Consider the following 24,889-nt stretch of genomic DNA (forward strand, 5'->3'; position numbering starts at 1 on the left):
AATTGCATGTAAATGAAATTTTTTAACACTTACTTTTAAAATTTTTGAGTTCCACTGGGGCAACTAGGTGGTACAATAGATAGAGCACTGGTCCTGGAGTCAGGAGGATCTGAGTTCAAATGTGACCTTGGACACTTGATACTTGATACTTGCTTAACTGTGTGACCTTGAGCAAGTCACTTAACCCCCTTGCCTTGCAAATATTCAAAAAAAAAATTGAGCTCCACATTCTCTCCCTACATTCTTCTTTTAGAAAGCAAGCAATTTGAAATGAATTATACAGGTGCAGTCACATACAACATTTAACCATGTGGCCAAAAATATACAGACCTAAAAAAAACAAGAATAATAGAGTTTAAAATTATACTTCAATTTGCATTCAGTCTCATCACTTTTCTCTAGAGATACTTAAATGGAAGTGTTTTAGTCTAAAAGCCTTCAACTTTGTGCTTCATACATAGTAAAGGAAAGGTGACCATAATTATTTTTTTCAATTTTTTCAAGGCAATAGGGTTGTGACATGCCCAAGGTCACACAACTAGGTCATTATTAAATGTCTGAAGCTGGCCCTGAACTCAAATCCTCCTGTCTCCAGGCCCAGCGCTCTATCCTCTGTGCCACCTAGCCATCCCTGTGATTATGATTTCTTAAAAGCTATGTCCATAAAGAACACATAACTCATGGAGCCAACCAGTCAGTCAGTAAGCATCAACTATGGGCTAGGCACTATGTTAAGAACTAGAGATATAAAGAAAGAAATGAAAGAGTCCCTGCCCTGGAGGAGCTTATATTCTATCAGGTAGAAATAACAGTGAGTGTCTGTGTGTGTGTGTGTCTGTATCTATATATAGATATAGATATGTGTGTATATATATATATATATATATATATATATGTCTGTATATAGATATATATGTGTGTGGCTAGATAGATAGATATAGATATATAGATATAGATTAGATATAGATATAGATATAGACATAGATATAGATATAGATATAGATATAGATATAGATATAGATATAGATATAGATATAGATATAGATATAGATATAGATATAGATATAGATATAATAAATGGGAGAGGGGAGCCAGTAGCAGATGTGGAGTTTAAGAAAGAATTTATGGAAGAGGCAGGTTTTGAAGTGAGTTGAGAGAAACTAGGAGTTTCAAGAGGCAAAGGTAGGGAGAGGAATGCATTCTAAACTTGGAGCACCACGAGTTCAAAAGCATGAAGCTGGAAGATAGACCCTCATGTGTGAGAAATAGAAATAAGATAAGCTTGGCTGGAACAAAAACTACTTGAAGGGGAATAATGAATAAGACTGGAATGTAGGGTTTGGGAGGTTCATTTGTTTTGTTTTTTCCCTTGGGTTAGGAAGGCATTCGATCCTAGAACTAATGCTTCAAGTATGGGAATGAGATGTGGAAGGATCAGGCTAAGTTCAAAGAAGGTCATCAGATTGGTTCAGGGGACTGAGTTCTGGGACCCCTGGGACTCTCAGAGGCCATTTACTAAGTTAAAAGGGGGTGAGCTATTTCATCAGAGAGGGATTTCCAACACTAAGATATTTCAGAGCCTTGAAGTATTGAAGCAAACTTTCAAGAAAGACTCTCCAATCTCTCCAATGTTTGTAGGTACATATGGCATCTTTGGTGCCCCTCTTAGCCTCCTCCAAGAATTTCAAGAAGTAGGTGAAATCTGATGGTGCCCTAAGGCATTCATGGATAGCAAAGTCAGATGGGACAGTGCCTTCCTGCAAAAGGAGGGGGGAGCAGTTTGTGGAGGTTTTCTTAATCCTTTCCTGCAGATGCACAGGTTAAAGGTGTCTAGCAGGAATCTCTTCCTTTGATTCTTTGCAGAGTGAAATCGAGAAGTTAAAAGCCGAGAATGATCGGCTCAAATCTGAGAACCACGGCGGCAGCTGCAGCCGGGCTGCATCCCAGGTGTCCATCTCATCTTCCCCGAGGCAGTCCTTGGGCCTCTCTCAACACAGCCTTAACCTCACTGAGTCAACCAGTCTGGGTGAGTGGAGCCACGGGGCCAGCCGGCAAGATGGGACCTGCTATCCGCCCAGTCGCCTCAGGGAGTCCTGAGCTAAAAAAGATCAGAATGAAATAAAAGGCGAAAGGTGTTGGGTGTGTGAGTGCGTGGATGTCTGTGAGTGTGTGAACATCTGTGTGTGTTGGCTACCAACATGAGCCCAGCCTTCAAAATGTCATCATGCTTGGCTTGAATATTTGCCCCAATTTCCCCTAGCTACAAGCTTAGCTTCTGCCCTGCGCTCAATCCTATCCCAAACCATTTTCAAATGCCGACCTGCAAGATGTATGCCGTGTATGAAGAATGATGACATGTCACTGGGTTCATAGCTTTGTATGATGTTCCTGCTTTAACAATTGATTCCGAGCTGGTGGAAAGATCAATAATATTGATCTGTATTTTTCCTGTTCCACATCCAAAGGCTTGTGCTTTTTAATTTATTGATTTTTTTCCCATGAGGCTGCTGTTTTTGGTTTAGCCTTTCTTTGCTCCACCAAGCCTTTTGATTTCTTTGGTCCTCTCATTGGTTTCTGTTGGTTCATCCCATTTCCTCCCTTGGACCATCCGATTTATTCTGCTGCCACCCTTGTGGTCGCTCCAGGAATCCGGCTTCGCTGTCCGTGTGTGGCTAAAAGAGGCTGTTGGTGTTTTCCATTCGCAGACATGTTGCTGGATGACACTGGGGAGTGTTCGGCTCGGAAGGAAGGAGGCAGGCTTGTTAAGATAGTTGTCAGCTTGCAGGATGAAATGAAATGGAAGGAGGTTAGTTTGATCCCTTTCCCTGCTCCTATCGCCTTCTGCCCTTTCCCATTCCCCCTAGGTAGAAATACCTAGTTTAGTGACTTCATTATAAACTGTTATCACCTTGCTGCTTTATGGGTTGGTTTATTTATTTATTTATTTATTTTGGTATTGCTACTAACCTTGTCTTTTCCTTAACCAGCCCCCCTTCTTGCCCTCCCAACAATCCCAGAAACATTTCAAATTCAAAATAGGCTACTCAACCAATGAAGATGAAATGAAAGCAATCATCGGGAACGGTTTTGCCCAAATCTATGCCATTAAAACTGATAAAAGTGAAATGGCTGAATATTTACAAAAATATAAATTGTCCAGATTAACAGGAGAGGGAAAAGAATACTTCCATAACTCTATGATTGAAAGAGAAATTAAACAAATCATTAATGAACTACCTCACAAAATAGGCTACTTGGACGTAATTAGAACTAACAAGAAGCACCTTCCTTTCTTGTGAATTGTCCACATCTAGCACATACAAAAATATTCCCACGTTGTACTTTTAAACTTATTGTAATTAACTTTCTCCCATTCATCAGGTATTAAAATAAATCTAAAGTTCACAGATGGCTGAAGCACTTCAAAGTCAGCTGAGCTTATTTGAAAAACTCAAGGCATGTAAATAATTGGACAAAAATAAATTGACCCAGTATGCTAGTTATAGTATAGAACCCCTCATAAAGAGCAGAAGAGACCTGGCACATATTACAGAAGTGAAGAGAGCCCTGGCAGGGACTAGAAGGTCAAACAAGAAGCCAAGGCATGAATTCAACCCCGTGTTTTCAGTTCTATGTCAATTCTGCAGCCATCCTAGGCCCACTGTCCAAACTTTGATTTTAGGGATCATATGGGGGGGGGGGGATCTGGATTCAAAGAATACAGCTTCTCTTCTCCCAAGAGGTTTTGTAAAGTTGTGGCTATTTTGTGGAGAAAACAAATAGTCTACATTTGTATTTGTTTAAACTCTTGGGTCAAATAGCAAGATATGAATGACTGAGAGAAAGCAATTATCTCAAAGCAGGACCTCACAGCTTCCCTTTCAATTCTCTTTGAAGCATCATAGTATTTTAGAAATAGTATGGGAGTTAAAGTCATAAGTGCCTGCTGTGTTCACAGACACTGTGCTACGCACTGGAGTTACTGAAAGAATTAAAAAATAGTCCCTGCTACCAAGGAACTCATAATCTAATGAGGGAGTCAGAAAACCTGGGTTTCAGTCTTAACCTTAACACTCAGTGGCTATTCATAAAGCCATTTAAATCTCACTTTCCTTATCTGGGAAATAAGGGTGAGTATACCTGCTATTTCTGTTAGAAGCATGGCATGGCAGAATCAGAAAAACAGGATTTCAATCCAGGCCTTCTGCCTGTTTTATAGTGGATAAGTCACCCTCACTGGGTCTCAGTTTCTTCCTCTGGAAAATATGACAGTTGAACTACATGGTTTAGGAGATCCCATTTGGTTCTAGATTAAGGAGCCTATGAAAATTGCAAAGGCTTATGAAATCCCACTTGATTCTGGGTCTAGGAGTCTATGAAAATTGAAAGGGTTTATGAGATCCAACTTGGTTCTCTGTCTAGAAACCTATAAAACTTGCACAGCTGTTCTGAAGAGAGCTTTTTATTAATGTACACAAAGTTTATGATTGTCTCTTGCCTTTCCCCCACTTACTGATATTTCTACTCAATACTGTTGTAGTGTAGACTATGCCATGTGATCAAACTTTCACTGCCTGCCAACCAGGATCAAGGTATTTTTATTTAAGTTACCCAATGGCAGATGCAGTAATAACATTGATGATGAGAAACATGAGTGTAGAATTACAGTTTGGGAAGGGTATGTGGGAAATATCTCCTCCAGAAATAACGAAAATGTTGATGATAAACGCAAGTGATTGGCACTCTCTAGTTAGCGAACATTCCTCTGATTTGCCTTAACCAGTTTGAAATATTCCACCACCCATCCCTGTAACCACGTGTTCTTGGAAGCACTCTAAGTGTTTGAAACCAAGCACAATGTAACCTCATTTGATATTTTCTCATTTCTTTGCTGAGCACCTTCTTAGCATGAGGTCACTCTAACATTCCATTTATTCCAAACCATGTTTGTGCAGAGCTTTGTGGCCAAAGGTGACAAGGCAAGAGATAGTCTTGCCCCCCCCCCACCACCAAATCTTATTGTGGTGACAGAACTGGTATGAGAAAAAGATAAAAATTAAGGTTTGGGTAATTGATATTCACAAGTACTGAGATGATGAGCAGATTAAAGTCAGTTGGGTCCTCCAGTGAAGACTTTCTGGGGAAGTTTTCAAGGTGAGTTTAAGGGAAGACTTTGCAAGAAGAAGATGGTTGAGAGGAAGTACAAAGGACATTGTGTACAGAAGGAAAGCATCAAGGAGGGTCAAAGTCCAATAGACCCCAGAAAAACTGTGCTCCCTGCCCTCAATCTTACTCTTTTAATTCAGTATCATCCAAACGGCACTGTGAAAAACATGGAGATTATTTAAACCTGGAAAGGTAATTTCATGGGCAGCCCATCTAGATATCAAGGAGAGGAGAGCTAGTGTGAAGGTGTCCAGATATTTGGGAGCTTTCTTATTTTTTTTCCAACTAAGTGGTGGTATGCTAAATGGTCTAGAGATTCTGCTGAACCATCTCAAGATGAATAACTGGTTCTTCACTTGAATACTTTCCTTGCCCTTAGGATTCCAGGCCACACCTCTTTCTTATTGGCTGCATTGGAGTCAGTGGCAAGACGAAGTGGGATGTGCTGGATGGGGTGGTTAGACGGCTCTTCAAAGTAAGTGATTCTTAAAGGTGTTCATGATCATACATAGGCGCCAGAGATGGGAGTCCTTGTTTAGAGACCTGAAGGGTGATAATCTGATTGTTCTTGAACTCATACCTCCATTCTCTCTCTCTGCAAAGATAAATCAAAGGACAGAATTTTGTGTCTTAAAAATTGCTGTTCACTCAAAAAATATTTATTAATTAACCACCTACTCTATGCAAGAGCACCTCACATATTTACTACACACCCACAAGGATATAGCTTTGTAAACACCTTCTAGTTTATTCTCCATGATGCTGTTATATTGATATTCTTAAAACAGAGGTCTGGCCATGATATTCCCTTTCTCAAAAAACTATAACATCTTTCTTTAAAAATAAAATACTAACTCCTGATTGGTATGTAAAGACCTTCAGAGTCTGGTTCCAGTCCATTATTCCAGGAATTATTGGATAGTACTTTGTTTTACTCAACATGTATTCCACTCAGTCCACTTTCTAGATCCATGTCTATGTACGAGTTGTTTCCTGTACTTGGAATGTCCTTCCTCCCCACCTCTGCCTCAGAGAATGGTTCACTCCCTTCAAACCATCTATTACAAAAAGTTCATTTTGATTCCCCAGTTTCTAGTTTCCCCAACCACACACCTGAGATATTACTTCATACATATTTTTAATTATCTATGTACAAGTCATTTCTTCCAATAGAATTCTTGAAGTCAGAGGCTATTTCTGTGGGCATCCCAAACACTTCAGCCATTTCCTGCACATAGTAGGAGTCTTAATAAATGCTTGCTCAATAAATGAATGAGAGGTCTTTAAATGAAAGTCAGCAAGTATTTAGAATGTGCCCAGACTTGTGGGCTCATTTAGCAGGACTCAGACTCAGTCTCAGCAAGTTAGACTTTCATATAGAGAAAACTTGTTTTTTAGTCAAAGAATACACCCCCTAACCTTGGGCAATCAGTTGTTTATAAGATTGGTCAGTTCAAAGCTTCTCCCACTACTGGCAAAATAACTGTAAACTGTTTTTGCCTTCTTGGAGATGGGACCCATTGTGACGCAGGGTATCCACAGAAGTTTCATTGGACAAGGAAGCAAGACAAAAAGAGCTATGGTGAACCCACATAACTTTTTCCCAATCTCAAATGATCTATTTCTTAGGGGGCGGCAATTCAATTACTGTATTGCTCCATTCCTCTTTAGTAAACAAGGACTGAAGGTAATCATTTCAGTGAACCTTCCCCCTAGAATCCAATTTGATTCCTCATCTGAAGACTCTGAATCATTCATTACCCTTCAAGGAGATTCCCAACAAAATAGAACTAGCATTTTCTTTTTCAAATTACCAGGTCCTCTGATTTCCAGGAGCCCTGAGCTTTGTTGGAAGCTGGAACCACTGGAAGTTTATCCCAGGAACTTGTTTTGTCACATTTTTGCCCAGATGCATAGGAGGAGTTTCTAGGGGGGAAAAAAAGCGAACTTCCTGCCAGAACTGTCTTCTTATACATTATCCAACTCTACCGTCAGGCCTGGCAACTAGAGACCTTGGATGAGCTTGGAAGAAGGACCCAATCATTTCCATGCTCAGTTAATCCAGATTGAATGCACACAAACTTCTCCAACTTTTTTTTTAATCGCTAACCAAATAAATCATTATTTGTAGAGGTCTTCAGGGACTAGAAGTATCAAAAGCATTTATAGACAGCCAGCTTGTCCTCCACTCATTTCATAGCTCTGTTTCATCTCAGACTCTGTCTGAGAGAGAAGAGAGACTCATAAATCACCCTCTGAAACCATGAGTCACCTACAAATCTGAGCCGGGGCTTTGATCCGTCTTTATTTTTTTCTAGGAATACATCATTCATGTGGATCCAACAAGTCAACTGGGCTTGAATTCAGACAGTGTTCTAGGCTACAGTATTGGAGAAATCAAACGGACTAACACTCCAGAGACTCCCGAGCTACTTCCCTGTGGCTATTTGGTTGGGGAGAATAACACCATCTCAGTTTCTATCAAAGGTAATGAGGCCAAATGCAGAGTTCAGATCTCCTTGCTTGTTAATTGTCATGGTGGAATGAATATTTCCCCTCCACTACAGTTATTCTTAACTTGGTTTCAGTTCTTTTTAACTAATCTCAAGGGTTTGCAAAGAGCTACCAAAAACATTTTTAACAAGATTTTGTTTATTGCTGAAACGAAATTACAAAAGTCCTCATTAGCCTTGTGACTGTTAGAAGATGAGTTTTACAGGAGAAGTAGCTCATCTGTAAAATCGGGATAATAGCAGAGCCACACAAGGCTGATATTAAGAGTCAAATGAGACAAAAGATAGAGCCTCATAAAACGGTATGAATATCACTTCCCTTCATACAAAGGAATAGAGGCTTAACTAATGTAGGAACACCTGTTCCAAATGCTTGCTTCTTTTTAAAATGCCTAGATTAAAGTTGGGAAATAGACAATAGGTTACTTTGAATCAAAGGAAAGCAATACAAATTTATTTTAGAAATGAAAATGAAATGTCTTAGATCCACTGACATGTGTGTGTGGAGTTTCCTTGGCCACTTTCAGTTACCAAATTTCGGTCTTGGGGAACAGTTTGAGTTTATTTAAAACTATGCCCCCAATTCTGTTGATGTCACTTTTGATGATACTGAAAAGGGATTTGTGCTTTCCAGGTATGATGAGAGTACAAAAGATTATCTATAGCTACATATCAGCCTGTATCACCTGAAGATGAGTGACCTCAGTCAGAGTTTAGTGCTCTGTTCATTAATTCAAGCTGTTGAAAATTTTGGACTCTAAATTGATTGCTAATTGGAAATTTCTTAACCATTCATTTACATTCAAGAAGACTCCAATCCATATTAAACTAGAATTTTCCTTCTCAAACACTAGTGCCTCCTATTTCCAATTATTTAAGATAGAAGACACTCAGGCATAGTAGAAAGCAAGCCGCATTTGGACATGGGAGGCTTTAGATTCTTGCTCAGTGATAGAAAAAGCTAGTTATCCCCTCAGTCTCATTTTCCTCATCTGTCAAATGGGAAAGTAATACTTCAATGTCCTTCCTTAGGCTTGTGTAGAGAAAACACTTTATAAACTTGAAAGTGCTGGGTAAATGTGAGTTACTGCTGTTCTAATTATTATTGTCATTATGCCCACTGAATGAGCCATTGTACCTAAAGATGTTAGAACTTCTATTTCTTGACTTTCTTGAGTGCCAGGAGAGTAAGAACTCTTAATTTTCTGAGTTGTTTTGCCCCCAAGTAAAACAGGATCTGGGTTTCCTGCAGTGGAAAGAGCCATAGCTCTGGAATTATGGCATCCAGATTCAAATCCTATGTTGCTCCTGCTGCTTATTATCCTTGTGTTCTCCTTGTTCCTCTGACCCTTGTGAGATGGTAACCTCTGTAAAATAGGGGAGTGGACTGGACAGCCTCTGAAACCTTTTCCAACTCTTTTTTCTACAACCCTAATATCTGACCCAGCATGGATTGTTTCCCTTGGCTTGACTTCCCTATAGTTAACTCATTTCTGTATTATAAGCTACAGGGATTTCCCAGTGTCTCACTGAGAACCATAATTCTCCATTTCTAAATCAAATGTACCTTGTTTTACCCATTCACTTTTTTCCTAGAAAAGTTGTTTTCCTGAAATCTAACTGGATCAAATCCCGAACTACTGGCATCATCATTTCCAATTGTTTCTTTAACATTTCTCATGAGTCTTTAACAATGCCTCCCATTCCTTAAAGTTAAAGTTCCTTGACCCATTACCAATGAGAGGAAATTTTATGGAAGGAAAGGCTTGTGAATTGGAATGTGTTCTCTCTAGAGCTGTAGCAATGGAAACCAGATTGCAAAGGATTGAGAAGAAAATGGTTAAGAAGAGTAGGAGGAGATTATGCAAAGCTATCTCTAAGGAAAAGGGGATTCTTCTCTTTAAAAAAAGGATTTCAATAAGCCTAAGCTACTTAGGCCATAGAAGGACTCAAAGGCCAAAGGTTGCCAAGCTAAACTTGCCAATTCAAACATTTGATGAGCATTTCTGATATATAAAACATTGTACCTGGATTCCTAGGAGTTGGGGAAGCCTAAGGAGATAATTCATAAATGTCCTTGACTTCAAAGAACTCACACAATTACTAGAAGAGATGAGATAGGTATTCAGCCCAATATAGAATGATATATTTACGACATGAGAGAAATAAAGAAAAGTACAATGAGTGTAGAAAGAGGAGTATCACATATCTCTGACTCCCATCCACCCTGGAGTGAGGCAATAAGGCAGCACTGACTGGCAGAAAATCTCCACAGCAGAGACCAGTGGAAAGAATTCAATGCAGAGGAAAGAAATAGGAGCCCAGGTATAGAAGCAAGAAAACACAGGGAATATTTGTGGAATGGTGTGTCCATTTTTGACTAAAGAATGAAAAATGTAGTACAGTTGTGAGTGATAATCTTGGGAAGGATGTTTGATGTCAAAATCATGAATGCTAGGAAAAGCAATTTGGACTTCTGACTACCCACTGGAAGATTGGGATGGGAAGGGAAGGAAAAGAGGTAAGATATTGGAACTGTACATTTAAAAGGAAAATCTTGTAGCAATATGGTAATATGAATAAATGAATAGAAAACTGGAGGCAGAGAAAAGAGTAATCCTTGTAAAAAAGTACTGAAATATTGAATTAGACTAGGGAGAATGAAAAGAAAAGAACAGATTCAAGAGACTGTGTTTGGGGTCTAAATTGAATGAGAATGATTGAAATTTTGTCTTCACTCTCCATGTATGAAATCACTTAAGAGTAAGATAGCCATAGATCTCCCTATTGCTTCCTTTTTATTCTATTTAGATGTAAATAAAAAGGACAGGCCAGTAGAGGATAGATTAGGGGTCCAATTAAGTTAGAATGAGATCTGTCAGATACTGAAGGATCATTTGGAAGGTGGGTAAAATACTGGGAATCAATTCATGAAGAGGAAGAAATTGAGTACTATCTGGGTAGGGAAGTAGAATCTAGAAGGTGAAATCTCTCTTCTTAATGGGGTCTCCTTTTAGGAGGTAAAATGTAAACAGCAGATATCTATAATACACAATAAGAGATAATAATTCAGTCCAGAGCTCTATGGTCCAAGGGGAAGAGAGCATTACCAATAGGAGGGTATGCTAGAAGACTTCACAGAAGAAGGAATTTTTTGCATGGATGGTCTCCATCTCATGTGAGTCATAGGAACAGAAGCCATATTGTTACAAAGGACAGGAGAGATTGATGTGAGAAACTGGAGACATTAGATTGAGACAAATTTTTCAAAAATTTGACTGTAAGGGGAGGGAAGAAGTATAACAGAAGCTGGGGTAGAAGGCAAAGAAAGACAAAAATGATGAAAACAACAGCTTCAACAATTAACACCATGATCTTGGACCATAAAGCATAGGCTATACTCCCTACTTGGTTTTCTATTTATGACTGGGAAGGCAGTTTTCAAGCAGATACTGTGCTAGGAATTGAGGATACAAAGTGAAATGGCCAAATGGTTTATGACAGCAAGGAGAAGGGGAGTCCGTTCTATCAGTTGCGATGTTGGGACAGATTATATATACGTATATAGGAGTGTGCATAGGACAGGGAAAATATACAATGGCGCAGAAAATTTTGGCATAATGAATAACTTTCTGGTCTTAGAATTAGCAAATGGCTTTGCATCTCTGAGCTTCAATATACTCATCTATAAAATAGGAAAAATAATAAATATGGTATCTAGCACACACCTTGTCTTGATGGACTGTCTTGATGCTCAAATAAGATAACTTGTTTGATGTGCTTTTCAAACCTTAGACCTTGTTAGTCAAGGGAAATCTTACTCTTTGCATTTCTCTCTCAAATGTAGGCCTCTCTGAAAACAGCCTGGACTGTCTGGTCTTTGAATCTCTTATTCCCAAACCCATCCTTCAACGGTATGTCACCCTCCTGACAGAACACAGGCGCATCATACTCTCTGGGCCCAGTGGAACTGGAAAAACCTACCTGGCTAACCGTCTGTCTGAATACATGGTCCTCCGAGAGGGCCGGAAGCTAGTAGATGGAGTCATTTCCACTTTCAATGTAGACCACAAATCTAGCAAGGTAAGTGAACTAAATTAAGGTCCATGTATGAGCTACTACTGGCCCTTGCTAGATAGTTGGCAATTTCTATAAAATAGTGAAAATTACTTTTCCATAATCTATATTTTATAACTTGGGTTGCATGTTTATTTTCCCAGGTTCCCCTTTTTGCTTCTTCAGCCCCCAAATATAAATAATCTGGAAGATATAAAAAAAATCTGTAAAACCTGCCTCTGGGCATGGCTTAGAAGTGACAGAATAATCTTGGCCTACACAAATGAGGGGATAATTTGGGAAATGAAATTGAACCTATTTTTATAGTAAAAATTTTCAATAATCTCAAATTCCATATTTTTGAGGGAGACATTAATATTGAAAATTTTACAAATTCTTAATCACGTCAGATGAAATTTACTGGGGTTTCATGGACCACAGTTTGACAAACCAACATTCTATGAAAAAAATAATTAACAGCATGCTTTTTATTAGGTGCTCAGTTGGTACCCAGACTATGTTAAGAAATGAATAGTATGGTAGAAAGCAAACTTAATTTTAAAGGAAAAAAAATCCCATCTTTGGTACATAGGACTTCCTCATTTTCTTCATCAGCAAAACAAGAGTGTTGGCCTAGGTGGCAGGTTCTGAGACCCTTTCCCCTTCCAGAATCTATGATCTATGATGGGTAACTTTGAATGGGTACCAAAAAAGTTCAGAAACATCTGGCCTTCCAGAGAGAATTTGGCTTCTTCATGCAGAGAACTCTCACTGACTTGTTCTTTTTTTTCCTCTTCTTGGGGCCCTTACAGGAACTACGCCAATACCTGTCTAACCTTGCCGAGCAATGCAACAGTGAAAACAGCCCTGTGGATATGCCTCTAGTTATCATTTTGGACAACCTCCATCATGTCAGTTCCTTGGGCGAGATCTTCAATGGGCTACTGAACTGCAAGTACCATAAATGGTAAAAAGATACTTGAATACTTGTGGAGCCTTGCACATCCAATCAGATAAGTTGATGTAATTGAGTACCAACGAATTAGTGGAGCAATACAGTAATTACTTCTTGACTATTATATTAACCACCAGGTGGTTATTTAGATGCTAAAAGGTCTACAAGGTACAAATACTATGATGTTTCTTGTATGTAATTCTCTCTTGACTTATACTTTCTCTCTTATAATTTTTTCAGTCCTTACATAATTGGCACAATGAACCAGGCTACCTCTTCCACTCCCAACCTACAGCTTCACCACAATTTCAGGTAAGACATATCAATTGTGCTATACAAAAATTGGGAGTGACATGAAAGATAGTGGTCTCTCTCCCTACTCTACAGCTATTAGCAATTCAATTCTTTGACCATTTTGGGAGTGATTAATCTATCCTAGGCCATTACCCATAACAGGCCATAGGCACACCACCTATTGACATCTCTCCTCTTCAGTGATGAAAGGAAATGTGACTGACGAAAGCTGTTATTTGAGAGCATCTTCCAAGCTTCTGAGTCTATAAGACCTTGATTTTCTGTTCATCTATTATCAATCCCAGATGGACTTACCCTTCTTCTCCCATTTCTTCTCTATTCCCATAACCCCTAAATGAGGCTTGATGAAGATGAACTACATCACAATGAGTTATTAGATATATTCACATATGACAATCTTTAGGACTAAAATTATTGGGTTTTTTCCAAAAAGTATGGGATATGAGTGGAGGGAAAGAAAGAATTATTTGGAACATAGAATGTGTTCAATAAATATTTGTTGATTGATTGCTGTTCAGTTGCTGTCATGGTCGGAATGAAAGGAGCTCATTGAATAGCTTTATATCCTTCAACTTGCCAAGCACACCAACTACTGTCTTTATGTAGTCCTCTCCAATTACTGCAACTAAGTCAAGGGAGAAGACTCACAAGCTGGGAGGATAGGGCTAGAATATACCATTGTTATACCCTGAATAGTATGCCACATGCCATTTCTAAGACCTCCTTATATGTCAGATTTAAAAGCAAGTAGGAGCAAGATTGACATTTTAATATGGTTTGATTGGAGAGCTGTGACCAGAAATGTGACTTGCAAAGAAATATTAACCCTTTAGGGCTACTTTCTTTTCTAGATGGGTGCTGTGTGCCAACCATACTGAGCCAGTAAAAGGTTTTCTCAGCCGTTTCCTGAGGAGAAAGCTCATTGAAACAGAAATCAGTGGCCGTGTACGGAATGCTGAGCTTGTGAAAATCATTGATTGGATCCCTAAGGTCTGGCAACATCTCAACCGCTTCCTTGAGGCTCATAGCTCTTCAGACGTCACTATCGGTGAGAGTTGAAAAGGCTTTGAGCCCACAGTATGATGGTTCAATGATTTGGAATAAAGAAGAGGCAAAGTGGAAAAGTGGATGCCTAAATGTTCTCACAGTCTCAAATGGTGGGCACTCTGGAAGCCCTCTAAAATATCATGACCCTGAGAGAGTTGGGAAATGAAGTGCCTGAAAGACGAGAAATAGAGGCCAAAAAAAGAGAAGGTTAAATGATGAGATCCTATATGACCAAGAGCTACCTATAAAACGATTTTCTCTAAGAGGTGTGAGAAAGACCCTGATATTCAAAATGGCCAACACCAGAAACTGTCCTTTTAGATCCTTCACTTTTGAGTACATCTACCAGATCAGAACCCTGTGAGGTGTTCTTTCTCTACACTCATAAAGTCTAGTAGCTAAACAATTTTAGTAGTTTAGCAACTCTTGTCAATTTCCTCATGTTTTGCTTGATCATTCCCCTCTCCATGGTACTGCCTCTCAAGGGCACTCAACTTGAAGTCATACCTCCATTTGAGTCTCTGATCCTTTTCTTGTCCTCTTTCAGGTCCTAGGCTCTTCCTGTCCTGCCCCATAGATGTGGATGGTTCCAGGGTTTGGTTTACAGACTTGTGGAACTACTCAATTATCCCTTATCTCCTGGAAGCAGTCAGAGAAGGACTCCAGGTAAGGGGAGCATTTGGGAACTGCTTCCCTCTGAACTAGGCTCCTTTGACAATCAGATAACTCCACCCTCTTCTAAGAGATCCTATTCGTCCAGGATATAAAAGCTTTTGATCATGGGCTGCCATCCAGCTATCGTATTGAAGAGGAAAGAAGTGGGTGTGCATACAAATTTCCCTGCCAGCCAAATGACTCCAAGCTGTAGTAACTGTCTGCAGCAGCTGGAGATCATGAATACATGAATTTTTCACCTTGTGCTAAGCACAAGGAGTCCAACAGTTATGCTAAAATTAGAGCCTGTGACAATTTTATTGTTGATCCTGAAGGCAGTATAAGAAGCTATATCTGTATTTCAAAACCAAAGCTGAGTAATTAATAGGCAAAATGCCAGAGGGAATAATCTTCAAGCCAGTTCACAAAATCTCTTTTCTCAACAATCAGGATAGACATTATCCACTGGGGTCAGATGCTAGTAATGTTTGTGAGTTTGTTTAAACTGTAGGCATTAAAATAAGTCAATATTTGCTAGTGTAGTGCATTTAGAGAAGCCATAGATAATATGGAAAAAACCTGGGAGAGATTTGTCTTTGTGATTAATGCCAGCAATGTTGTCCTTCAGAAGAAGTCAAAGCAAAATATAACTTGAAAAGAACTGAGGATGTTGATCCTGGAAAACACTTGAGAAGTCAGGGAGTGATTGTTACTACCTTTGGACTTTTGAGGACTGGCTATGTGATCATGTGGAAGAAGGATTAGTTTTATTCTGCTTCATCCTAGAGATCGGAATTAGCAGCAATAGGTTGTAGTTACAGATAGGAAGACTTCAGTTCTGGGAAGGAAAATCTTCCTAATTAGGAGAGCTGTCTCAAAATGGAATGGGTTGCCTCAAGAAGTATAGAGAGTTCCCCATTGTATCGAGTCGGGTTTTGTTTTGTTTTGTTTTGTTTTGTTTTGTTTTGTTTTTGCAAGGCAATAGGGTTCAATGACTTGCCCGTGATCACACAACTAAGTAAGAATTGTATCTGAGGCTGGATTTGAACTCAGGCCCTCCTGACTCCAGGATCTGTGCTCTATCCACTGTACCACCTAGCTGCCCCCCCTTTTTTTAAGGTCTTGAAGAAGACATTAGCTAACCACTTGCTGGGAAATTGATGTATTAATTTCTATCCAGTTATACATTAGAATGAAGGATCTCAAAAAATTTTGGATTTTGTGCTTTGGTTAATCAGTGTCCCATGGAATGAATATGTTTGAACAGTCAAGAAATAATTATAAAGGACTAATCAAAATGTATTACCAGGATTATTTTGCATGGAGAATGGATTGGTCCTTAACATCTTCTTTAGATATAGACCCTTACATCTACCAGATCTTTCATAATTAAGCAGTACTCTTAGGATCTCTCATTTTGCCAGTAGTTTTTCTCCACTGACACAGATTACAATCCATGGCAAGCCTTCTAAAATATATATGCCCCAAAATTCATCACTCTGAAAGCAGTGCATTAATTCGCATCTCTAAGACCTAACTAGGCTGATTCTTGGTTGCTAGACATTTCCTAGCTTGCTTGAAAACCTTTCCAGTTTCATTAGACCTACTATGAGAACTGGTGCTCCATTGACCAAGCTTTTGAGATCCCAAGGTCATGCACACAATAATGATGATTCAGAATAGAGCATTAGTGGACAGAGGACTGGGCATGAAGTCAGGAAAATACCTGAGTTCAGATCTCATCTCAGGTATTGGCTAGCTGTGTAACCCTAAGCATCTCATGGAATGTCTCTCAGTCAGTTTCCTCATCTTTAAACTAAGAACAATAATGGCACCTACTTAACTTACAGTTTGGTTGTGAGAATCAAATGAAATAGTATATGTAAAGCCATTTGCAGATCTCTAATATTAGGATTACTGTCAGTTATTTCAAATTTTTTTCCTCAAATGAATCCAGGTAAAAAACAAAAAAAAATTAATGCATATACACATCTTGAAGAAAATGTGGTTGCTTCCAGATTCTATGGGACTTAAATGCATATGAACTATTTCAGGGAACTATGAGCTTAATAAATTAGCAAATAATTTCAATTTATTTTTAATTTTTATGAAAGTTTTATTTAAACTTCTAATGGCAAGTACAATATTCAAATATATGAAATAAATAACCAGAAAGTAATTATAAACTGATACATTTCTGTGAGAATACTTATTTACTTACTTTTCATCTCACTCTCAAACTTTAAATGTTTTCCCTGCATTATTTTTATTTTCGTTCTTTTTCTGTGCATATGGGGCATATTTGTTATTATTTCTGTTTTGACATAGTTATAGTCAATGTATATATTCATTAGGTCCTCCTTTTTTCATTCTGAGTCAATTCATATAAGTCTTTTCATGAGTTTTTGGCTTTGTCACACTCATTGCTTCTTAAGGCATTCTAATCCATGACATCCATGGACCATAAGTTTCTCAAACATTTGCAAGTTTCTGGACACATTTTATTTCAGGCCCTCTTTTTAATTTGTTTTTGTGATTACAAATAGTGCTATTAGAAATATTTGTAGGGGGTGGCTAGGTGGCGCAGTAGATACAGCACTGGCCTTGGAGTCAGGAGTACCTGAGTTCAAATCCAACCTTAGACACTTAATAATTACCTAGCCGTGTGACCTTGGGCAAGCCACTTAACCCCATTGCCTTGCAAAAACTAATACATATATAATATATATATATATGTATATATATATATATTGCTGGGAAATTGATGTATTAATTTCTATTCAGTTATACATTAGGATGAAGGATCTCAAAAATTTTGGATGTTGTGCTTTGGTTAATCAGTGTCTTGGACAAGTCATTCTTTGTCCTAGGACTTTCTCAGTCTGGAATATCCCTCCACAAGGCCCACCCCTCCCCTTCTCCCAGCAATATAAAATATATACATATATACATATATATATATATATATATATTTGTAGAAAAAAAGTCTGTTGATAACTTTTTTTGGTGGTAGGACTAAGTAGGTCTTATAGTATAAATGTTTTTATAACTTGTATTACTTTCCAATAAAGGTTAAACGAATTCACAGCTCCACCAGCTGTGTCTTACCATTTCCAGAGATCTAATTATCTTTTATTTTCTTATGAATAGGTGATAGACTTTATCTTAAAGGGATGCAATACTACAATAACCTCTACAAGTGGCTATTGTATAATTTTGCCACTAAGGTGGCACTAGAGAGCACAGAACACTGAACCTTAAGTCAGGAAGGCTCATCTTCTTGAGTTCAAATTTGGCTTCAGACATTTATTACTGGGTGAGTCTAGGCAAGTCACTTAATGTGCTTGCCCCAATTTCTCCATGTATAAAATGGGTTAGAGAAAGAGATGAAAAACCACTCTCCCAAGAAAAACCCATATTGGATAACAAAGAGTCTGGCATCACTTAAAAAAAAAAAAGACTGAACAACAGCAGAAGCTCATAAGTTCCAAACAATACAATCTCAAAATTGCTTCACTTGCTGTGGTTCTCAACATCTTTGAATGCAAGAACCCCTTTGTTTTTCAGCTCAAAAATCTTTTGACCGAAAAGTCTACTTTTCATTTGTAAATATATCAACTTGTGCTTTATAAAATGTAACAAATATTGTGTCAAAAATATTAGATTTAGGATCAAAGGACCTGGACTCAAACGTTAGCCTTGCTATCTATGTGACATGTCTCATTGTACCTCATTGTCTTCATCTTTAATATGAAGGAATTAGACTGGATGATTTCCTTTTCTTTCTTTCTTTCTTTCTTTCTTTCTTTCTTTCTTTTTTTTTTTTTTTTTTTTTTTTTTTTTTGGTTTTTGCAAGGCAATGGGGTTAGGATACATGCCCAAGGACAAACAGTTAAGTAATAAGTGTCTGAGGCCGGATTTGAACTCAGGTTCTCTTGACTCCACTCTTATCCACTTCACCACCTAGCTGCCCCAAGACTAAGTGATTTCTAAGGAATTTTCTGACTCTACATTCAGGTGGTACTTCCCATCATAGTCCTCATGTAGCACTCCTGCAGAAGAAGTCATTGCAAGAAAGCACTTACTACAAAAGTGGCGATGTTGACCTTCTTCCTGCCCCATAACAGAATTTCTTTTTCCAAACTTTCTTTTCCTTTGTGATAATGTTTTGTCAAAGTGACAAATGGAACATCATTTAGGTTCTATTTACTTCTAAAAGTGAATCTTTAATAAGGACTTAATCCAGAATATAATGTAACATTCATTCTTTGAGCATAGTCTGATACATCCTATCCCACCTGATTTCTGATATATAGTTTATCTCATAAATATTTCCAAGGCTGAAGTCTCTGAGGCCAAATGTCTGTTAGGGAAAGAAGACAAGGACAGGAATGAGACTGATGAGATGATTTTTTTTTCACTATGTGAAAAGTGAACATTGAAGCAATGGACTTGATTGGCCTATTTTTTTTCACCTATTTCTGTTCTCTCTTATCCTGAATTTACTTGGCAAGGGAAACAAGGATTATGTCAAAAGCCACAGTGTTGCTGAGGAGGGCCAGGAAAATTGCTGAATGTATAAACTTTCCATCCTCAGGGGTGAATGGAAAAGGGAGATTTTGCTTCTGTACTCTGAGACTCTATATTTTCCCATGAGAAATTTCTGTTCCAGTCATAACCTTCTTAAGAAAGCCACCTTGATGATCGTTGCCCTCTGGTTGACAATCCAAAGACAGTGATAAAAGTTCTACTGGTTTCTCATGAAATTGTGAACAATAGGGGTTATATCAGCAGACTTCCCCTGCCAACAAGGGAGTGCTCAAAGGGTCAAGTGACTTCTCTCCTTTTGATGTTTTTATCTTTCATGAATAGATATTCAACCTAGTGATAGCCAACCTGTCAGAAAGCAAGTGAGACAGTAAGTGTCAAAGAATCCCAAAAAGGAACAATCACTCTTAGGCAGGAAACACTGATTATGGAATCTCTTCACACCTACCAGTTCAAAATGGCACCCAGTCCTTTTGGAATAGACTATGGGAGACAAGGAGAGTTTATTGTGGATACCCTGTATTATATGTCACCTTTAGAATGCCTCTGGATACTCTTAGGAGCTGGGGGGGGGATCCTTCAGTGGCTCCACTATATAAATATATATATATGCAGTACAATTGTGATATCTGCTCCTAAGGTGCTACACTTCACACAGACCCACAGAAGCCTCACAGAATTCATTGATGTATGAAAAATACTGCTATAGTTCTGAAAGTCTTTTTTCCCCTTTAATTCAGGATCATGTATTTATTTGAAACGTTAATTTTCAAATTTGAGTTCTGAATTCTTTCCCTCCCTCCCACCCATTGAGAAGACAAGTATATGATTTCAATTCTATATGTGAAATCATGCAAAATATATCGAAGGAAACAGTTTTGACCACTCAGGTCATTTTAAACAGTTTTTAATAAAGCATTTTTCTTTTTGTCTATAACTGGATTTCCAGACATGGGAAGTCCCTCACTAATACAGCTTCATGTTTAACATGTCATTTCATAAAGGTGAAACTGGAACATAGAAATACAGCCAGTGTGTGTGTTGGGAGCAAAAGAGGATCCCAAGTCTTCCGGAAACATAGGCTAGCTCTCCATCATATCATGCTGCATTTCCTACTCTTTTTTTCAGGATATACCCCCTTCTGTTACCTTGCATTCTGACCTTGGACAAGTCATTCTTTGTCCTAGGACTTTCTGAGTCTGGAATATCCCTCCACAAGGCCCACCCCTCCCCTTCTCCCAATAGTGACTTCTTCCTGGGCTCACCATTTTGTGGAGAAACCCAGGTCAACCAGCCTTCATTCTCCTCTCAACCCAATCTGAAAGAAATAGACCTTCCTGACTTTAAAACTAGACCCTGCAGCAGGTACCTTCATTCCTTCCTTTCAGCTCTATGTTTATGCTGTCTAGACTTATTAAAATATAAGTATCTTGAGGGCAGGGACTTCCTTTTTGCTTGAATTTGAATTCCCAACACTTAGTTTCTACTTGTGTAAAATGAGGTATTTCTAACCCCCCCCCACTCCAACCAGAGGTCTCCCTGAGAATAGAGACTTTCATTTTTGTCATTGGATTCCTAGCACCTAGTATGACACATAGTGCATATGGCAGACCCTTTATGGAAAAGTCTGGTTACCCATTTAAAAGTTGTGTATAAGGGGGATTTGGGGTCTAGTTAGACAAGGCTGTCCTCTGAGTTTTTCTCAGTTCTCACTTGTGGTGATACTATAATTTTGTTCAGTCATTTCAGTTGTGTTTGACTCTTCATGACCCCCATTTTGGTTTTTCCTGGCAAATATACCAGTGTGGTTTTCCATTTCCTTCTCCTGCTCATTTTACAGATGAGAAAACTGAGGCAAAAGTTGTTTAAGTGACTTCTCCAGGGTCACACAGCTAGTGTGTGTCTGAGGCTGGATTTTAACTCAGGTCTTCCAGACCTGGGTCCAGCACTCTATCCATTCCCTACCTACTGCCCCAATTCTGTGAGTAGAAGATCCCTAAAATCCATTCTACATGACTGCTGGATAGTGGCATTGGTTAGAGTTGAGTTTGGGATCAGAAAGACTCATCTTTCTGAGTTCAAATATGGCCTTCAACATTTACTAGTGATGGCCAGCCTGTCAGAAAGCAAGTGAGACAGTAAGTGTCAAAGAATCCCATATAGAAACAATCACTCTTAGGCAGGAAACACTGATTATGGAATCTCTTCACACCTACCAGTTCAAAATGGCACCCAGTCCTTCTGGAGTAGACTATGGGAGACAAGGAGAGTTTATTGTGGATACCCTGTATTACATGTCATCTTTAGAATGCCTCTGGATACTCTTAGGAGTTGGGGGGGGCAAGTCATTTCACCTTGTTTCTTTATCTATAAAATGAACTGGAGAAGAAAGGGGGAACTCTTACATGGGGTTACAAAGAGTTGGACATTCTTACATTCCTGAATGAATCAACAGGAAGTCCCATCTGTTTCTAAAGTTCTATAAATCTAAAAATCATGTCTCCTAATTCACAGCTCAGGGTTGGGGTTTAGGGCAGGGAGTTTGCAAGGCAATGGGGTTAAGAGCCCAAAATCCTATAGCTAAGTATTAAGTGTCTGAGACCAAATTTGAACTCAGCTCCTCCTGATTCCAGGGCTGACACTCCGTCTAGCTTCTCCTCAGGGCTTTTTCTTACCTTACTCTCCTGCCCTTGTGAAGGGTGTTTCACTCCAGATCCTTCTGGTTTTCTAGGAGAAGAGATTACTCCAGTGAAGCGATTGAATCAATAAGCATCTAATTGCCTGCTGTGTGCCAGACACTGTTTAGCAGTGGAGGTAGAAAACGAAGCCAAAGATCATCCCTGCATTGAGAGGCTCATCATCAAAGGGTTGTGTGTGTGTTTGTGTGTGTGTGTGTGTGTGTGTGTATGTATGTGGAGAGAGAGAGAGACACACACACAGACAGAGAGACAGAGACAAAGACAGAAAAAGAAAAAGAGAGGAAACAGATAATGTACAAACAAGTTATAGACAGGACAAATAGGAATTCATTAATAGAAGGCAGACACAGGGATTAAGGGGGTTGGGAAAACCTTCCTATAAATGATGAAATTTTAATTGGAATTTAAACAAAGTCAAGAGAATTAAAAATGTAGGAGACAGCCAGAGAAAAGGTGGAGTATGTAGCAGCAGGGACTAAGGTGTAAGGAGAGTCAACAGGCAGGTAATAGAATAGGTTTATGAAGGATTTTAAATGCCAGAAAGAACATTTCATTTTTGGACTCTGAAGGTGATAAAGAGCCACTGGATTTTATTGATTAGGGAATGACATGTCATACTTGGGCTTTAAGAAAATGACTTTAGTGACTGAATGGAGGATGAGTTGGCAAGGGGAGAAACTTGAGGAAGGCCAATTCTGCCTAGGCTATTACAGTAGTTCCAGTTTGAGGTGAAAAGGAAGTGTCAGGGGAGAGAAGGGAATGTATTCAAGAAGATACTGTAAAGGTGAAATCACCAGGCTTGTGATTCATCCTCATTTGTAATCTCTTTTATCCATTCAATTCGTTATGGTTCTAAATATATGATCTAATGAATTGTGCCTCCAACCTGTACCTCTGAAGCTACAGTCTGAGAGATGCTACCCTTCCTCAAAGGAAGTGAAAAGCAGAGTTTAGTGTTGGAGAATGAGCCAATGTTGCCCCCTATTGACACCATCTTTGTAAACGGTCAGTTGCATGTTTTTAGCTTAGCACAAAGGTTTTGCTTGATCTTTTAAAATTACATACAGATTCACTTCTGGACAAATAATTCCCCATAATGTGAAATAAAGGTGTCCCAAAAATATAGCCATTCAGGAGGAAAAGTCCACTGAAGCTTTGATCCCATATATTGTTCTAGAGACATAGAAAGGAAGTGTTTCATCTTCTGTTATTATAGCACTCTTTGTCTCTTCTCAATCTGGGATCATGTGTTTATTGTTGCTAGTTGAAAATCTTTTTTTTTTCCTTTATGATTCTGTTGAGGCAACTCTTCATTTTGTGATGGTTGTCGTTCAGTCATGTTTCAGTCATGTCCAACTCTTCATGAGTCCATCTGGTGTTTTCATGGCAAAGGCACAAGACTGGTTTGCCACTGCTTTCTCTAAGAGCTCATTTCACGGATGTGAAAACAAAGGCAAACAGGATGAAGTGACTTTGCCCAGGGTTATATGGTTGATAAATTTCTGAGGTCAGATTTGAAATCAGAAAAAAAAATCAGTCTTCCTGGCTCTGTAGACCTCTATTCACTATGGTATGACCTAGCTGCTTTTTGCCATGATTTTTTGATATGTCCAAATACAAGCAGAAGACTAATGAATTTGTCTTTGAAGATGTTCATGTGCTCACTGCATCTTCAGCTTCATCTTACTCATAGGCTATTAGCTCTCTCTCTCTCTATAGAGGAAAGCAACCTCAGAGATCATCTAGTCTAGCTCCTCATTTTATGAGAAGGAAACTAAAACCCAAGGAGCATAAGTGACTTACCCAATTGCAGAGGAAGTAAAAGTGTTGGGATTTTTATCTTCATATGTTGGGATTTGAATTCAAGCACTGAGTTTAGAGCTTGTACCTTATCCTTTGTCCATCATTTTTCTCTCTTTAAAAACATTGTCCAAATGAAGCTACTTGCAATGTGTGCCTAAGGTGTCCATCTCTTACAGCTTTAAATCTGTGACCCAATGTATTTGCTGCCCCAAATTTAACTCTTCCACCCCAGGAGTGACCCTTGTTTCATTCCATATGTTAGGTCACTTCCATTTAAAAATTCTACCCCAGGAGGGTGGAAAGGAAAACTTTGTGGCCATTTTTCAGACAGGAAAACAAGTCTCTTGCTATAAATAAAGAGAAAGAGGATAGTACCTGTATTCTAGTCCTCGCCTGAGCTGGAACACCAAGGTGACCATTATCCAAGGTTCTTACCCAGCCCTGTTCCTACTGGTTTCTGGTACAGCACTTGTCGTTCTCATATGCTAGGTACATTATCTGTGAAAATCAGATTCTCTATGACTTCTAGCTCTTCCTTCAGGTCAGAAGGATGAGATGGCACTTTCTAATAGTCCATGCCATGCTTCCATTGGGGGACCACTATGTAAAGTTGGCAGAAATCTAAAAGCTTGCCCCATTTTACATACTAATTTATCTCTGTAAAATAAAGTAATCATGTAATGATAGGGCAGCTAGGTGGTATAGTGGATACAGCACCAGGCCTGGAGTCAAGAAGTCCAGCCTCATAAACTTCCTAATTGCATGACCCTGGGCAAGTATACTGCACCCTGTTTGCCTCAGTCTCCTCATCTGTAAATGAGCTGGAAAAGGAGATGGCAAACAGCTCCAGTAACTTTGCCTTAAAATCTTAAATGAGGTCACAAAGAATCAGGCATGACTGAGCAACAGCAAACAAACCCACCCAAATCATTGGATCTAGCATCATCATCCCTGAGTTATAAAGTCTAACAACTGCAACTATGTACAGTATGAGTCACTTAACTTTTCTAAGTCTCAGTCTCTTTACCTCTCAAAAGGGGATAATAACATGCCTACTTCTTACTTCATAATATTCTAACTATAAAACTTACAGAAATGTGAAGCATTATCATATTCCAAGGCAAGTCACAAAG

General features: G+C 38.8%; 1 protein-coding gene across 9 annotated transcripts in view; it reads left to right on the top strand.

Moving 5' to 3' along the window:
- The window catches only part of NAV2 (neuron navigator 2), a 436,581-nt gene that overhangs the window by 407,309 nt on the left and 4,383 nt on the right, over window positions 1–24,889 (top strand). For all 9 annotated transcript variants that reach the window (XM_074230361.1, XM_074230362.1, XM_074230365.1 and 6 more), the window contains 9 exons: window positions 1,864–2,026; window positions 2,706–2,806; window positions 5,546–5,641; window positions 7,485–7,653; window positions 11,527–11,762; window positions 12,548–12,702; window positions 12,931–13,002; window positions 13,857–14,053; window positions 14,600–14,718. In XM_074230361.1, the coding sequence (XP_074086462.1) occupies window positions 1,864–2,026; window positions 2,706–2,806; window positions 5,546–5,641; window positions 7,485–7,653; window positions 11,527–11,762; window positions 12,548–12,702; window positions 12,931–13,002; window positions 13,857–14,053; window positions 14,600–14,718 (1,308 nt within the window). The remainder of the gene's footprint in view (window positions 1–1,863; window positions 2,027–2,705; window positions 2,807–5,545; window positions 5,642–7,484; window positions 7,654–11,526; window positions 11,763–12,547; window positions 12,703–12,930; window positions 13,003–13,856; window positions 14,054–14,599; window positions 14,719–24,889) is intronic.

Source organism: Macrotis lagotis, chromosome 3 (assembly GCF_037893015.1).
Source record: "Macrotis lagotis isolate mMagLag1 chromosome 3, bilby.v1.9.chrom.fasta, whole genome shotgun sequence".
NCBI lineage: Eukaryota > Metazoa > Chordata > Mammalia > Peramelemorphia > Peramelidae > Macrotis > Macrotis lagotis.